The sequence below is a fragment of the Corapipo altera genome, unplaced genomic scaffold (genome assembly GCF_003945725.1).
Source record: "Corapipo altera isolate COAL_440 unplaced genomic scaffold, ASM394572v1 71, whole genome shotgun sequence".
Classification (NCBI taxonomy): Eukaryota; Metazoa; Chordata; class Aves; order Passeriformes; family Pipridae; genus Corapipo; species Corapipo altera.
Genome location: NW_020884916.1, coordinates 5,169,055 through 5,183,123, shown reverse-complemented (window position 1 = coordinate 5,183,123; position 14,069 = coordinate 5,169,055). Strand labels below are relative to the sequence as shown.

General features: G+C 48.4%; 1 protein-coding gene across 4 annotated transcripts in view; it reads right to left on the bottom strand.

Annotated features, from left to right (window-relative positions):
- The window catches only part of MSANTD2 (Myb/SANT DNA binding domain containing 2), a 12,017-nt gene extending 4,495 nt beyond the window's left edge, over positions 1-7,522 (bottom strand). Inside the window, exons 1-7 of one of the 4 annotated variants that reach the window (XM_027655556.1) lie at positions 6,479-7,522; positions 6,357-6,403; positions 5,951-6,245; positions 4,905-4,987; positions 4,268-4,313; positions 3,398-3,656; positions 1,635-1,695 (exon numbers count right to left, since the gene is read on the bottom strand). In XM_027655556.1, the coding sequence (XP_027511357.1) occupies positions 1,635-1,695; positions 3,398-3,656; positions 4,268-4,279 (332 nt within the window). In that variant the 5' untranslated portion in view covers positions 4,280-4,313; positions 4,905-4,987; positions 5,951-6,245; positions 6,357-6,403; positions 6,479-7,522. Of the gene's footprint in view, positions 1-1,634; positions 1,696-3,397; positions 3,657-4,267; positions 4,314-4,904; positions 5,035-5,950 lie in introns of all 4 variants that reach the window. The other 3 variants (XM_027655555.1, XM_027655557.1, XM_027655554.1) reach the window with 3 other exon arrangements.
- Positions 7,523-14,069: the final 6,547 nt, after the last annotated feature.

Here is a 14,069-nt window from a genome sequence, read left to right as displayed (position 1 = left end):
CAGATAATTTGAACAATTTTATAGAGATTATTTCTGCTGAAAATCTGCACTTGACCAAGACTGCAGATGAATCAAAGTCCCCCAGCTTTGAACTAAGTTATCTACATTTTAAAATGTGCACAAAGAGGTAAAAAGTTAGGCAACTATTTATTTTCTGTGGTTTTTAGATACAAATCTATTTTTTGAAGATAACAAACAAATATTCATCTTATCTTTGTATCAGCCCTACTACTCCTGACTGCTTTTAACCTACAAAGTCAGAGTCTAGAAGTTCCTTCCCCTCACAGACAAGAGGAAAATCAGCTTTCAGCAAATCTGTGGGTTGGAAGATGCCTTGTGCTTCCACTGAGCACGTAGGACTGTCACACTCCACAAAATGTCCCAGAGTTCAGAGACTCCAGTGCATTTTAGGGGGAATTTGGGGGGAAAAATGACCATAAAACTCTGAAAGGTCTAATTTACCAAAATCTAATCCAGCTGTCCATGTACAAAACTTCGAAGAGAAGTTTCAGGTAGTCCAAGCCTTCACCTCAGAAAATTCAGGATTATTTTGCTATGCAGCTCCCTAAAGGCAAAATTATTCCAGAGCAGCACCAAGAAACTGTTCAAAAACAACATTTATACTGAAAAACGTTATATTCTTCTCCAGATTGTCCTGGAGTTGCTAAACTGAATTTGCTCCACGTGAAGAAAAAAGTCACCTTTGGGCATGTGAAAATCCACCTGAAGAGAGAAGTTTGATGAAGGTATGGCACTACAATGAAAGTTCCTTGTTAATTATCTTTATTATTTTCTTTTTAAATTATTTTATTTTTATTCATATTTTAACGTTGGGGGTTTTTTCCCAGGTCTTGGAGGACTTATTTTTTCGTGGAGTTACAGCACAAAGTCTGTGTTGTGTGACTCACCAGGGACACTCAGCTGCTGTTCCCAGTGCTGGTGACCTCCTACGCTACAGGAGCTCGTTTTCCACCATGGAAAACCCCGGACTGACTCCAGATGACTACAAGTCATCTTGGTGGGGGAGCTCACGTGTGGAACACGCCCTGAAGGGTCTGTGAGCCCAGCTGCCGTGGCTCACTACCCCCCCAGATGGATCCACAACCACCCCGTGGGTTTTACAACCCTGAAGGCTGGCAGAAAGCAGCCCTGGATGGAGTAAATCCAGCACAATTCCTTTCATTTTTGGGAATGCTCCGTGTTATTGTTGGCGAGAGAGATCCGGGTGCTCAAAGCGCTCAGAACGCTCCAGTGTTTGTTACATTAAACCCAGCCAAAAGGTTACAAATAAGGTCTGGAAAGTTATAAAAATGAAAATAAAAGACTCCCAAGCTTTGGCATGCCTTCCCACCAAGGAAGGGAGCTTTTCTTGTGGATTTTATCCGTGGTTTAAGTCCTTGCATCCATGTAGTAAGCCTCGTTTGGTGTGCTGAACGGCAAAGCCAAGGAGAAACAGAGTTGCAAAGCTTTTCAGCTGTTCTGAGGTAACAATAATGCAAAAAGCAGATTCAACTGTATGAATAGTCTTGCACAATGTATTTATAATTATAATCAGAAGTTTCAAATATCCTCCCCTCCTGCACAACGTCCCCAGGGAAACACATTCCAGGGTAAAACATTCATAAACTACTTACTGCGCGTCTTCTGAAGACTCCTGTTTTATCTTTAATGTTCTTTTTGTGGTAGGCATTTCATCTGAAAGGTAAAATTCCAACACATAATTATATTTTAAATAATGCACTTAGGGCTTTTTTTTTTTTTTTTCCAGGGGCTGAAATTAAATAAAAAACAAATCAGAGTTGCTTCCTAAGCCAGGCAGTCTGCTGGAGTTCTGCACCAGACAGTTCCAGTTCCTAAACCCTCTGTAATTGATTTGGTTTTTCTTTAACTTGGAAGGGATGCTGTCAGTTAAGATCTGAATCTCTCCCTGCAAGTGCAAAACCTTTCAAGGACAAGGCTCCAACCCCTGCTGTTAAATCACAAAATCGACTGAATCGCAAACTGCATTGTTTAAAGAAATAGGAAAAAAAAAATAGGAAAAAGAGAGAAAAAAGGCAATTCTGCTTCCAATGGCACAGCTGAAGACAGGCAGCAGCAGAACTGCATCTGTGTTGCATTCAGATGCTGCGTGCCAAGTGCTTTGCTCACAGCTTCTGAGCACGAAGGACATCGTCAGCCCCGGCGCACGCAAACGGCTCCGGGAGCGGTGACAAACCAGGAGATCCCGCTTTGACTCACCAAAACAAGCCAAGCCAGACAGAATTAGCCGTCATTTACATACGTTTTGTAACGTTTTCTTCTCCCCACCGTTTCTCTCCCACATATTTCTGATTTTTAAATCCCCCAGGGAAGAAGTCTGAGGCACCGGAATGCACTCAACAGCCAACTTGAAAATTTTAATGTTAAACTGTGATTTAAGGCTCTTTCAAAGCATCCTGACTCACCAGTCCCTTAAACACAGATGTGAACACATACCCGACTGTATCTCCTCTCCTTCTTTCATCCTACAAATGGGGGGAAAAAAAAGCCTTTATCTAATTCACCTTCTTCACTTGCAACTCCATTGAATTTGATCAACTTAAAAGTTTCCTGTGCTCAGGCAAGGGAGGAACACACACACATAAGAGCAGTGGCTCAAGAGGGAAAAATAAGCCTAAAGAAAGCCACTTCTTCCCAGAACTGCTCAGACTGGTGTGCATTTTCCATTGGGAATGTGACACCTCGCTCTGTTTAACAAAGTTCAGTAACCCACAAGCAACAACTAAACCTCCAAATTAATTAATAGATTGATTCTTATGCAGAGACAGCAATAATTCAGGCAAGAAAAGCATGTGGAAGAGTTTGGTTTAGGTCTCAATCCTCAAGTGTGAGCTTGTTTGCTATTTTTGTATTTTAAAAAAGGCCACATGCCTGGATATAAACATGTTTAATTTCAATATATCAGGGTAGAGAGGAAGGAACAACACTTTTTTATAGTTGTTGGTGTCACCAGCAGCAGGTTGAAGCCCTATTCACAATTTAAGCAGATGGTGTTTGAATGATAACACTCAGGTACCACTGAAAGGGAATTTTACTTCCCTTGAAGGGAAGTAAAACTGAGAGCAGAAGGAATGACAGGGAAGGTGTCACCTCCTCCATCATTTCTGGCCACACAGCCCTTCTTTCCTCCTGCCAGGCTCTTCGAACTCCAGTCCTGACCCTAAAATGCTTCAAGAACCATGTGTTCCTTTTGACTGACTGGGGGATTTCTGCCCCTTTTCTCCCCAGGGATGTGTTTGGCACCCTGAGGACAACACACACAAGAGATGAAAGCTGGTACTGAGACACGTTTGTGTGAGACAGGCAGGAGCACAGGTAAAATCCAAGGCTGGAGATGTGCCAGGATGGGATTTCTTACCCAATTCCTGCTCGCCAGTCTGGTAGCAGTGAAGGTCCTGACTGTGGTTTCCCCAGTCCTCCTGGGAATACTCCTCCATCGTGCTGCCATCCGACTCCAGCTCCTGGTACAAGCCGCTGCTGTTGATGAGGACAGGTTGGCAGGGCTGGGAGTCCCATCCTCCCTGCCCAAACACCTGCTCCAGCTGCTCAAACGTGTAGCTGCTTTTCCTCTTCCCCACGCCGTGCTCCTTCACGCGGCTGTAGCACCTGCGGAGGGTCTGAGACACAGAAAAGCAGGTTAAGCCACGGGGTGCTGGGCTGGATGACCACACAGGCACCTGCAGACAGTCCCAGGGCTGCCAGGCAGAGTTTAGGGGCTTGGGGGTTATTTCTGCTGGTCATATTTGCCCCACGCTCACGAGCAACGCTCCCAAATTAATCTACACCCACCAGGAAGCATCGTTATGGACCCGACGTTCCCACTTGGCATTAATGTTACTACAACAGAGGACAAGTTGTGTAGCAGCTGTGGGTTCCTTGGGTTTAACTTGGCTGATTTATTCTCTTTCCCACTTATAAAAAAAAAAATAAAATCCCCAGATCTGCTATGGGCACAGGGAAAAAAAATAAAATAAATCAAAATACCAAGAGCCCCCCAGTCAGAGACACCAACCAGCCAGGAAAATGCACACCTACTACAAGGAGGAGAAAGCAGAGCTGGTGTTGTGCCCACAGCTTGGAGAGGAGGAAGCAGGGAGGAGAGAGAAAGGAAAGAGAAAGATTTCCCCCAAAGCAAAGACAGTCCAACCTTCCTTACTCTGGTAAGAAGACACAAGGTACAAAATGGATATGCCTCAGCTTTTCAGCTAGAAGAATATATATTACTTACACATTTTTGCATTCCTTACTAACTCACTCTGTCTCTTGTGAAGCTGCTGAAATTTAAAAGAGGTCAAATCAATAATGCTCCCAATTCCCAGACTTCCATATCAAGCATTAAGTAAGAAACAGCACTGAGGTGGCTTGGTCTGAGCAGCCTCTCAAACAGTGCTGGGGCCAAACCTCCCACACAGATGCAAAGGGCTCATCTAAATTGGTGATCCCTTTGACATCCCACACCAACAGCTGAGCTGCTCCACAAGTTCCATCCACCTTTTCCCCCCTAATCCAGAGCAACATACAACTATTTGGGGGTAAAAAACCTAAAGCTTAATACGCAGGTCTCGATGTGGTTTTAATTCTAATACTGCTCTGCTTTTGAAAGGCCCCAGGTTTGTTGGAACTTGATGGCTTTTGGATTGGTAAAGTGCTAGAACACATTAATTTTTTAAAATTAAATGTATTAGATTGTTGGGGTTCTAACCTGAACGGCAAAGCTGCCTCTAGAATTCAAGAGAGGCAATAATTTGGGAAGAGCTAGTACTGTTGCTTTCTGGAGGAGGAATGTAACAGACACATCATTACAAAAACCACTAGTTTTATTCCCCAAAAAGGAACTTTTACGACTCCAGAAAGCTGGAACCTACCTAATGCTCCTCATATGCTGGTTTAACAGCATCAGCAGGAAAGGGATACATTTCTAACCAGTTTCCTCCTGAGATTCAGAGCCCTGGGAGCAGAAGCAAAACTGCTAAGCAGCAAGTCAGTATTACCCTGCTGTTTTAAACAAAAACACACAGAATTAACACAAAATAAAAAACAACCCATATAAACACACAGGCAGCAACAGGTACCAGTGGTTTACAGTGGTTTAAGGTGGAACCCTTCCCACTTTTGCCTTTGCTACCTCAGGATAAACAGACAGATCCTCTTTGGATGGACACCAGCACATTTTAAGCTTCTGTCTGTGAGCTGGGGGGCAAACAACCAGCTACAGCAACCTGGAACCAAAACCTGGCCTTGAAACCTGTCAGCACCCACTAGGTGTAAAGTGGTTCCCTCAGACTGTAGGTACAGCTACATTTGCTTGCTAAAATTCAAGTTTCCTCACTCCAGTTTCTCTCCTTTCAGCTCAAATCTCACCAAGTGATATCTCAAACTGCCCGAGCGATAAGAGCAAACTCTTGTTTCACTCACAGACTCTTTCCAAAATCCACCCCAAGTCAGATCTTCTTAAAAATATATTTCCCAAATCTCAGTTCTTCCATCTGCCCTGGCTTATCCACCAGAGTTAAACACATATTTAGAGCCTCTAGCTGAATTTATTAGCAGCCTCTAAGCGACACAAAGTGTCTCCTAAACATCCCTACTCCTGGCCAAGCCCTCTGGGAACGCTCGACACCCACAGCCACTCTATTTTCACACTCTATTTTCAGCCTGTGCTTCCAACACTGATGGGGCTATGGAGGATCTCACACTGGGTTGTAGCCCAGTAGTAATTAATTATTTCAGTCAGGCTGCAGACTGGCTTATTTCACTATGAAAATAATTTAGCAGCAAGTCAATGAAGACTAGTAGAATAACTAAAGGGAGCAAAGCAGAAAGGAGGGACAAAACTAAATGAGCAATAGTGTCACTGCTCATTACTCCTGCAGGTCAAGAGTACTTTTGGGGATACTGCCTAGATGGTCACCTGGGTGTGTTACCTCTGCTTCTGCCAGGAGATAACCAAAAATTTGAGGGAGATAATCTCAAATTTGGGGCTTTCCAAAGCACCAAAAGGCCTGTGGCCAAGCAGCTGGTGGCTCCTTGGTCTTGTCTGCTGGAGAATCGAGATTCCTGCTAACTCTTTCTTCTTGGAGATTCTTCCCAGTGTCTCCAACGGGCAGTCCCTACTAGTTTTTCTGATGTTCCCTCCCAATACTACAGGTAAGCCTTGTTTCACATAAGCCCCACAGCCTTCTCTTCTTCAGAGACTCTGGTAAGACCTAAATAATTGCTCAGACTTCAGGAAACCTGGAGAGTTTTTAGCCCTTAACCTTTCTCCCACCAGGTTATTCCGATCTCCAAGATCTAGGATCTGTTTTTTTCTTACGCACCTCCTCTACTCCTCCTGGTGTCCAGCTCAACTCCTGCTCCGTGGTTCCTAAAGTGCACATACACACATTGATACAGATACACAAGAAACCAGGAAATGTAGGACAAGTAACTGAAAACAGACCTGATCACTGCCCAGTGACTGCCCAGACTGGAAGAGATCGAGGCTTTTGCTTATTGTTCTGCAACACTGCCTGCAACACGAAGACAGATTATCCCCACTTAATTTATAATTAGGAAAACCAAAGGAGGAGACAGTCACAAAGCTCAAGGTGGATTTTCTCACCATTTCTAACTCACGAGTCCTCATCTCTACGAGTGAAGCCAGCGGAGAACCTGGACCTCTGCAGGAACTGCAGGATGAGGATCAGAGAAGCCTTAGGGAGTGACTTTAGGAAGGCTGATATCACAGTCCTCCCTCCAGCAAAAAATGAGGGAGAACCACACCACAGTGAGCTTTTTATACATAACCTGAGGTGGTCTAACACAAGGAACTCCAGATCCCTGAGCTGAGACATATTCTTACTCAGGGAGACACCACAGGCTCTGCAGAGCATTTTGGTGGCCTGTGCCTGTGTTCACAATCACCTCTTTAAGCTGAATTACAGCAGCCTAAAGGGGTCCCTATGGCCCTGAGCACTGCTCAGCAAAACACTCAGCTCCAAAGATGCTCTTTTACTTAATGGGAGAGAGGAGCTCTCAGCTCTATATCCCAAAATAAGAACAGCAGCATCAAACAGCTCCCTCCCTCATCATGCCAGGATACTCACAGGCAACATGAGATGAAACTACACTGGGACAAAAGAAGTGGCTTTTGAAGCCTGGAGTGGTTGTAGGGGACAGTGAAAAGTCTTGAAGTCTCCATTCCTGAGTTCCCAGGAGCAGAAGGAAACAGAACTGGTGACAGCAGTCTGACAGCTCCAGCTCAAGAGCTTTTAGATTAAAAGCTGTGTGGAAGGCAGGAGAACACAAGGCTTACACTGGGTATCACCACAAGAAGCCCTGTTCGTGTGGTTTATCCAAAATAAAAGGAGAACAGCAGCACCCCAAACTCTCAAGTCACACAGCACTGCAAACTGCAGCTGGACAGCCTCGACACATCTCCAGCACGAGGAACCAAGCTGGAATGCTCCTCTGCAGAACACGAGAGCCCTGCACACACACACAGCCCCCTGAGAGCTCGGTGTGGGCCACAGGAGCTGCTGCAGCCTTGTCTGCAAAGGTTCCAGCCCCACAGCTGGCTGCACATCTGCCCCAGCACAGCACTGGGTCACAGCAGCTGTCACAGTGAACCATGCTCTGCACCACAGAGCGAGGCCTCAGCTGTATCCCCACATACCTGAACACACAGGGACTTCCTGAAGGATTTGGCTCTCGGACAGCAAAAGAAAAGTGACGGGAAAGAACCTTTTCCTGACATCCAGCCTAAATGGATGAGATGCCTGAGTAAGGTTCAACCTGCTCCTGGCAGAACCTGTTCAAACACTTACTTTGGAGCGATGAAGGCCACACCTGAGTAAGTTATCTTGCCTTTGGAAACAAGCTCATTCCTAAAATCAAACCTGAAGTTTCGTGCATCCACTGTGATCAGGACAAGCATCTTTACACCACCTACAAAACCAGACTTTTATGGAAAACCTAAAACTGCAGCAGCTTGGATCAAAAGAGGTCCGAGAAGCACTCAAGAGGTCACATCTGTGCAAGCCACGAGAGACCACAGACTCAAATCCTTGCTGGTCCTTGCTCTCAAATGAATGGAGCAAGGCCATAAGCCCGTCCAGAAGAGGAAGAGCAGCACAAACCATTCCACAGGTGAGAGGGAAAATGTTCCTCTCCAAAACAAGCTTCAGTCAAGTGGCTGAAAGCATCAACATGGGCAGCACCACAGGGGAGACACTTAATGTAGTTCAGAAGGCTAAAACCCTGCCATCCCACACAGTCCTAGCAGTGTGTTGTGCCCATCCTGAGGCTCAGGGTCTCTAGAGGAAGGTCCATGCCACTTCAGCTGTGTAGAGAGCAATCTCTAAATACACAGGAAGAGCTGGAAGTGAAATACCAAAGAGGGTTTGAACCCCAGTGTTCACCAGGCCCAGTGGTCAAAGGTGAGACCACAGCAGTCCAGAAAGCATCATCTGCTTGGCCCCAAATTATACACTCAGCAGGAGGGAGGTTCTGCTGCTGTGCCAGTGCTTGAAGCTGTGTGCAAAAATCAGGAGGATTTTTAACACCTTTCCAAGTCCTCCATAGTCAAAGAGCATGACAGGAAAAAACTGTGTTCAAGAATTTAATGTTCAAGAATCTCAAAAATTGAGACTTAATGCTCAAGCTTAGCGAATTTGTCCTTCTGCAACAATTTCCTGACCATCAACTGTTTCTGTCTCAACAAGATAAATCTACCAGCTCGCTCCCAGCTTCCTCAGGGAATCATTCTGCACCCATGGAACGAGCAGTGGATGACCCAGGTGTACCAGAATGACCAGACCAGACTATTACAGACACACAACATGGCTACACAAGCCACTGGATTGTAAAGACACCCGTTCTGCCTGTGCAATTCCAGCCAGATTCTTACGGGCACGACAGTGCTCTGCAAATACCCCGACTGAGGAGAGTGGGTCCAAGAGGGTTTGCTCCAGATGATGCTCATCTCCCTGAGATCCTCCTCTGCCACAGCCCCACAAAGGAGTAAAAAAACTAAATCTGCTCTTTGTCACTGGAGAGTTTATTTTTCCTGGCTATAAATGTCAACAGAAAGTTGCTCCCACCTACGGGGGTCCGTGAGATCCTCCAGTGAGAAGCTGGGCTGTGGGAAAGGATTCAAGGGATCATAAGAAACAACCCAGCCTGGAAAACACAGTGCATCTGCATCTATCTAAGCCAAGGAAAGAACCAAAGGTAAGTTATTAAACATCTGCACGTGCTGTAGCCCAGGGAGCTACTGGGACAGGGACTGAGATAAACTCAAGATGAAGACAGTCCACGTTCACAAGAAACAGAATCACAGAATGAGCTGGGTTGGAAGGGACCTTAAAGCTCATCTCATTCCAAATCCCTGCCATGGGATCCACTACACCAGGTTGCTCCAAGCCCCATCCAACCTGGCCTTGAACACTTCCAGGGATGGGGCAGCCACAGCTTCTCTGGGCAACCTGTGCCAGGGCCTCACCAGGGAGAGTTTTGTCTTAATATACAATCTGACCCTCCTGCTGACACTGTGGAGCCATCCCCCCTTGTCCTGTCACTATACGCCCTTGTAAAAAGTCCCTTTCCATCTTTCTTGTAGGCTCAAATCAAAGGCAAAGCTGCTTTGAAGGTGGCTGGTTGGCTGGTTGCTACGAAACACACCAATGCTCCACCAGTTGAGATCTTTAAATTAAAAGACAGCAGCTCCACTCAACCCTATTGGACCCAAGGATGGGATTCTGGGTGAAATCCAACCTCCTGTAAGGTGCAGCAGGTCATACTAGATCACAGCAAGTGTTGCTTCCAAGACAGTCTCATTAAAGCAGCTTCTCCTGCCTTAAAAATGACTTCATGCAAGATTTACAAACAGACAGTTTACCTGGTAAAGCAGCTAAAACCACAGCCCTGTTACAAATGAGCCCTGCCATCACCCCTCCACACACTGCTTAAAGCAAGAAACACCAACAGCTGACAGCCAGGTGTAATTTTTCATTCCTTCCCCAGCATTCATGTGTAATTTTCCATCCCTTCCTGTTCCATGTGGGTTTGTAGCAGTCCCAGCTCCTCTTTGTTCCTACGTTCTTCCCAAGGGCTGCACCAGCCTCTTCAAGGTGCAGAAAATCCAACAACAGGGCAAGTGGGATCTGCAGCAAGACTTGGGAATTCCTGCAGCTGGCAGTTAAGATGTTGGAGCTGCTTCTCTTTGAATCAATGGCTTGGCATCGACTCTGGGAAAGGCAAAATAAAAGCAGAACTCGCATTTCCGCGGGAGCTGAAGAAAAACGGCGTGTTGAAAATGCCCCCGAATTAGTTTTAATGGCAACTTTTAAGGAGGGATTTGTCTTTGCTCAGGAAAAGCTCTCCAGCTGTGCCCACAGCCAGAGGACTTCCAGCCCTGAAACACTTTTCCATCTCAGCTAAGCAAAGTGCCATCAGGAGGGTGAGTCTTTGATTCCGTGAAGATGGGAGCAACAGAAGCAGAAATCCTTCCATGGGTTTAAAAAATGCCTAAAATCCGGTTCGGAAAAAACAGCCCATTATTTCAAGAACACTCCTTTAAAACAAAACAAGTCTTTATTGCTTGAAAACGCCCCTTGTGCAGCTCCAGCTGCACCACCTGAGCTCACCTGAGCTCATTTTCTCAGAGTTAAGCTCCCAGCAAACCTCCTGCTGCCTGTGCCCGGCTGACACAGCACCATCAGGCGCAGGGCACAGGATCCCAGCAAGGATGGGAAGGGTTTGGCCAAAAACTCCATCACCTGCCTGAAAACCCTGGCACAAAGGTCAAACCTGAAAACTACAGGGCTCTCCATGAGCTGCTGTGGGGAGGTGATGAGCTTCAGGATAGACAAAGCAGGGTAAGTCCTTGCTCAGGAACACAGGGAATAGGAGGAGGGCTGGATGAAAAGCATGTGTGAACGGCTCCTCAACACGAGCTCCGTGTCATAGGGACAGTCAGAGCGTGCTACTGAACAAGCAAGGATTAAGGATACAGTGTGACACAAAACTGTGGTGCACAGGACAGCTTTTCTGGGAATGCAACAGGCAGAAATCAAGATGTTTCACCTCTCCTGCGGCTCCTGATTGCTGAGCTCACCAAGCCACCGACCTCAGAGCCACCAAGTCACACTCAAGGTCTCTTTCTGAAGGAAAAGCTGCTGGAATGGTTACATTTGAAACCCTAAATTTGAAACAGACCCTTCCAGAGCAGCTCCAACCCAACAACAGCCTCATTCCAGCGGCTGATGTGCAGAAAAACACATGCAGATGGTGAGGGATGGGTGAAAATCTGCAGCGGGACCTTCCTGCTCACCCTGTTTGAATTAGGAGGGAACACATCCACGCCACACAACTGGAAAACTCTCTGCTTCTAAGCTGACTTGTTCCTTTCCAGCTAAACTTGCTCCTCAAGACTTGGCTGTGGCCAGGGAAGGCAGGTATCCCAAAGGAAACCAGTGTCAAGCCCTTACCTAAAATGCATTTATGATATCAGCTGAACAGGGTATGCCTGAAGCATCATTTACATTTATAATCCAGCAGCAAAGCCCCTCCCTGACGGGCATTAAGTATCCCATAACATCACAGAAACACAGAACATTATGGATAAGGAAGGGATGGAACATGGATAACTCCCAGCCAGGCATCACAGTATTGGAGGAGAGCCCACCCTGATGTACTGTGGTCTACAAACATCCAACAGGTCTGCCAAGAGCTGCTCCTGGTGATAAACATCACCCTGTGCCCTTTCACTGCTGTCTGACTGGTGGTTTCTTTCAAGTTGGAACATTTCAGGAGTAAGGACCTGTTCAAGCCTCACTTTTGAAGGGAACAGGGGAGAATCCTCAGCTTCAAGGAGCTCCAACTGCTGGGAGTCACCCAAACACCTGCTCCAGCCACAAGGCACCCACAAACAGCTCCATCCAACAGCATCCCCCCAACCCAAACAGCCGGTTCTGGGCTGTCCTAACAAAGAGACATCTCCTCACAGCCTGCTCAGCATCCCCCTGAGCATTAATGCTGTGACCCAAACTGGGGCAGGGGTCTGTCAACTCCCACCACAGCCCAAAACTGTCAGGCAAAGCCAAACCACCCCAGGGAACTCTTCCATCAAACACTGAAGAAACAAGCACCTTGAAAACCGCCAGGAAAACGAGGCACTCCAAGACAGTCTATGGTGCAGCAACACTCCTCTCCAAAAATATTTGGTTGTGTTGGAGGGAAATAGATCCCTGAGCAGCAAATCCATGGACATGAGGAAACACACTGAGAAACCAAAGCTTCAGGAGGAAGGGGGTTTGGTTTGAGCACCTACTTCCAGGGACAGGCTGTTCTAACCAACAGGGGGAATCTCTCACTTATTCCCAGGCATTCCTGATGCTGCAGCACCCCTTATTCCATGTATTTTGGAAACCAAAGGCAGCCTGGGTGTATGCATCTGGAGAGGCCCAGCCCAGCTGGGCTGGCACAGGTGTATTTAAGGGATGGGAAAAGGAAGGAAGAAACAACGGGCTCCACTGAGCCCCAGCAATAAAAACATGTTACTTTTTCAATCCACTGGCATTTTTAGGTGGCTGCAGGGGGATCCCGGGTCAGGAAAGGGGAAATAAAAGCCAGAGGGAGCTCGGAGAGTTTAATTCACCCTCCTAAACATCATCCATGTTTACAAACTCAAACCCTCCCCACAGTGATTCCCACCCCATCCACGACCCCCCTCTCTGTAAAAGCAGGATGTGGCTGCTCCCAAACCAGGCACCAAACCCAGCCCCTCTTTCCCCAGGGAATGATGGAACTGGAAAGATCCCTCTGTGAAACGCAGCCCAGGGGGCTGTTCATCAATTACTCAAGGGGTCTGTGAAGACTCAGCACGCTCCAGGAGAGCTGGGGAAGCCCTGGGTCCCTGCAAAGCAACTCCAAAGCAAAGGAGGGACCAGAGCCCAAGCCACCCCTCCTGACTGGGGGAACTGGGAGCTCCTTTTTCTCCAGGGGCCTCAGGGAGCAGCCAGTGCCAGCCCCTCACGGACAGAAGATGCTGGGGGACACGTGAGGGGACAGAGTCAACCACAGTGCCCACCATGATCAGGGCCAAAGGAGGAGACCTGGGGCTGCCCCATAAAACCGGGGGAAGGGTCCTATTGGGGCTGTCCCCATGAGCAGGGACACGAATGACTGGGACACTGTATCCACTCATGAGAGGGGAATCCTGCCAGAGCCCACCCATGCCAGAGGAACTGAGGGGCTGAACCCAGTGCCCAGGTCCAAAGGGTGCTGCTGGAGGCTGCGGGTGCAAGGGGTGAACCCAGGGGATGTGGCACCCAGGAGATGCCAGCCAGGAACTGCAGGGAGCCAGGCAGCTGAGGTAGGGAATGTGGTGCCCTGCACCCAGGGCAAGGGCTGGGCTGAGCCCTGGGGACACCCATGCCAGGCCCAGAGGACGCTTGGGAAAACTGCAGCACGGAGAGATTCCAAGAAGCTGAGCCCTGGGGACACGGTGCCCCCAAACCCAGGGCCAGAGGATGCCCACAGCCGGCACCAAAGGATGCTGCAGGAGAGATCCCAGGACACAGTGCTCCACACTCAGGGCCAAGGGCTGGGCTGAGCCCTGGGGACACGGTGCCCCACACCAGGGCCAAAGGATGCTCAGGAAAACCCCTCTTCCAGGGGAGCCCCTGAGGGACGATCCCTCGGCGGGGTGACCCCAGAGCTCACCCACCCCGGGGGGGCCGAGCCCAGGGACGCGCGGCCCGCCCCCCCCTCCCGGGCCGCGCCCCCCCGGGGTACCTTGATGCGCTCCCGGCACTGGGACGGGGTGCGCTCGTAGCCCAGCTCGGCCAGGGCGCGGGAGACGCGCTCGTACATGGCGGGCCCGGGCGCTTTGCTGCCGAACACGGTGCCCGCGCCCTCCAGCTGCTGGTACCGCGCCTCCACCAGCCGCTCGTTGCCCCACACGGCGATCAGCGCGTTGGTCTCCGCCGGCGTCCAGGACATCCCGCGGCAGGCGGCGGCTGCGGCGGCGGCGGCGGCGCCGCCCGGCG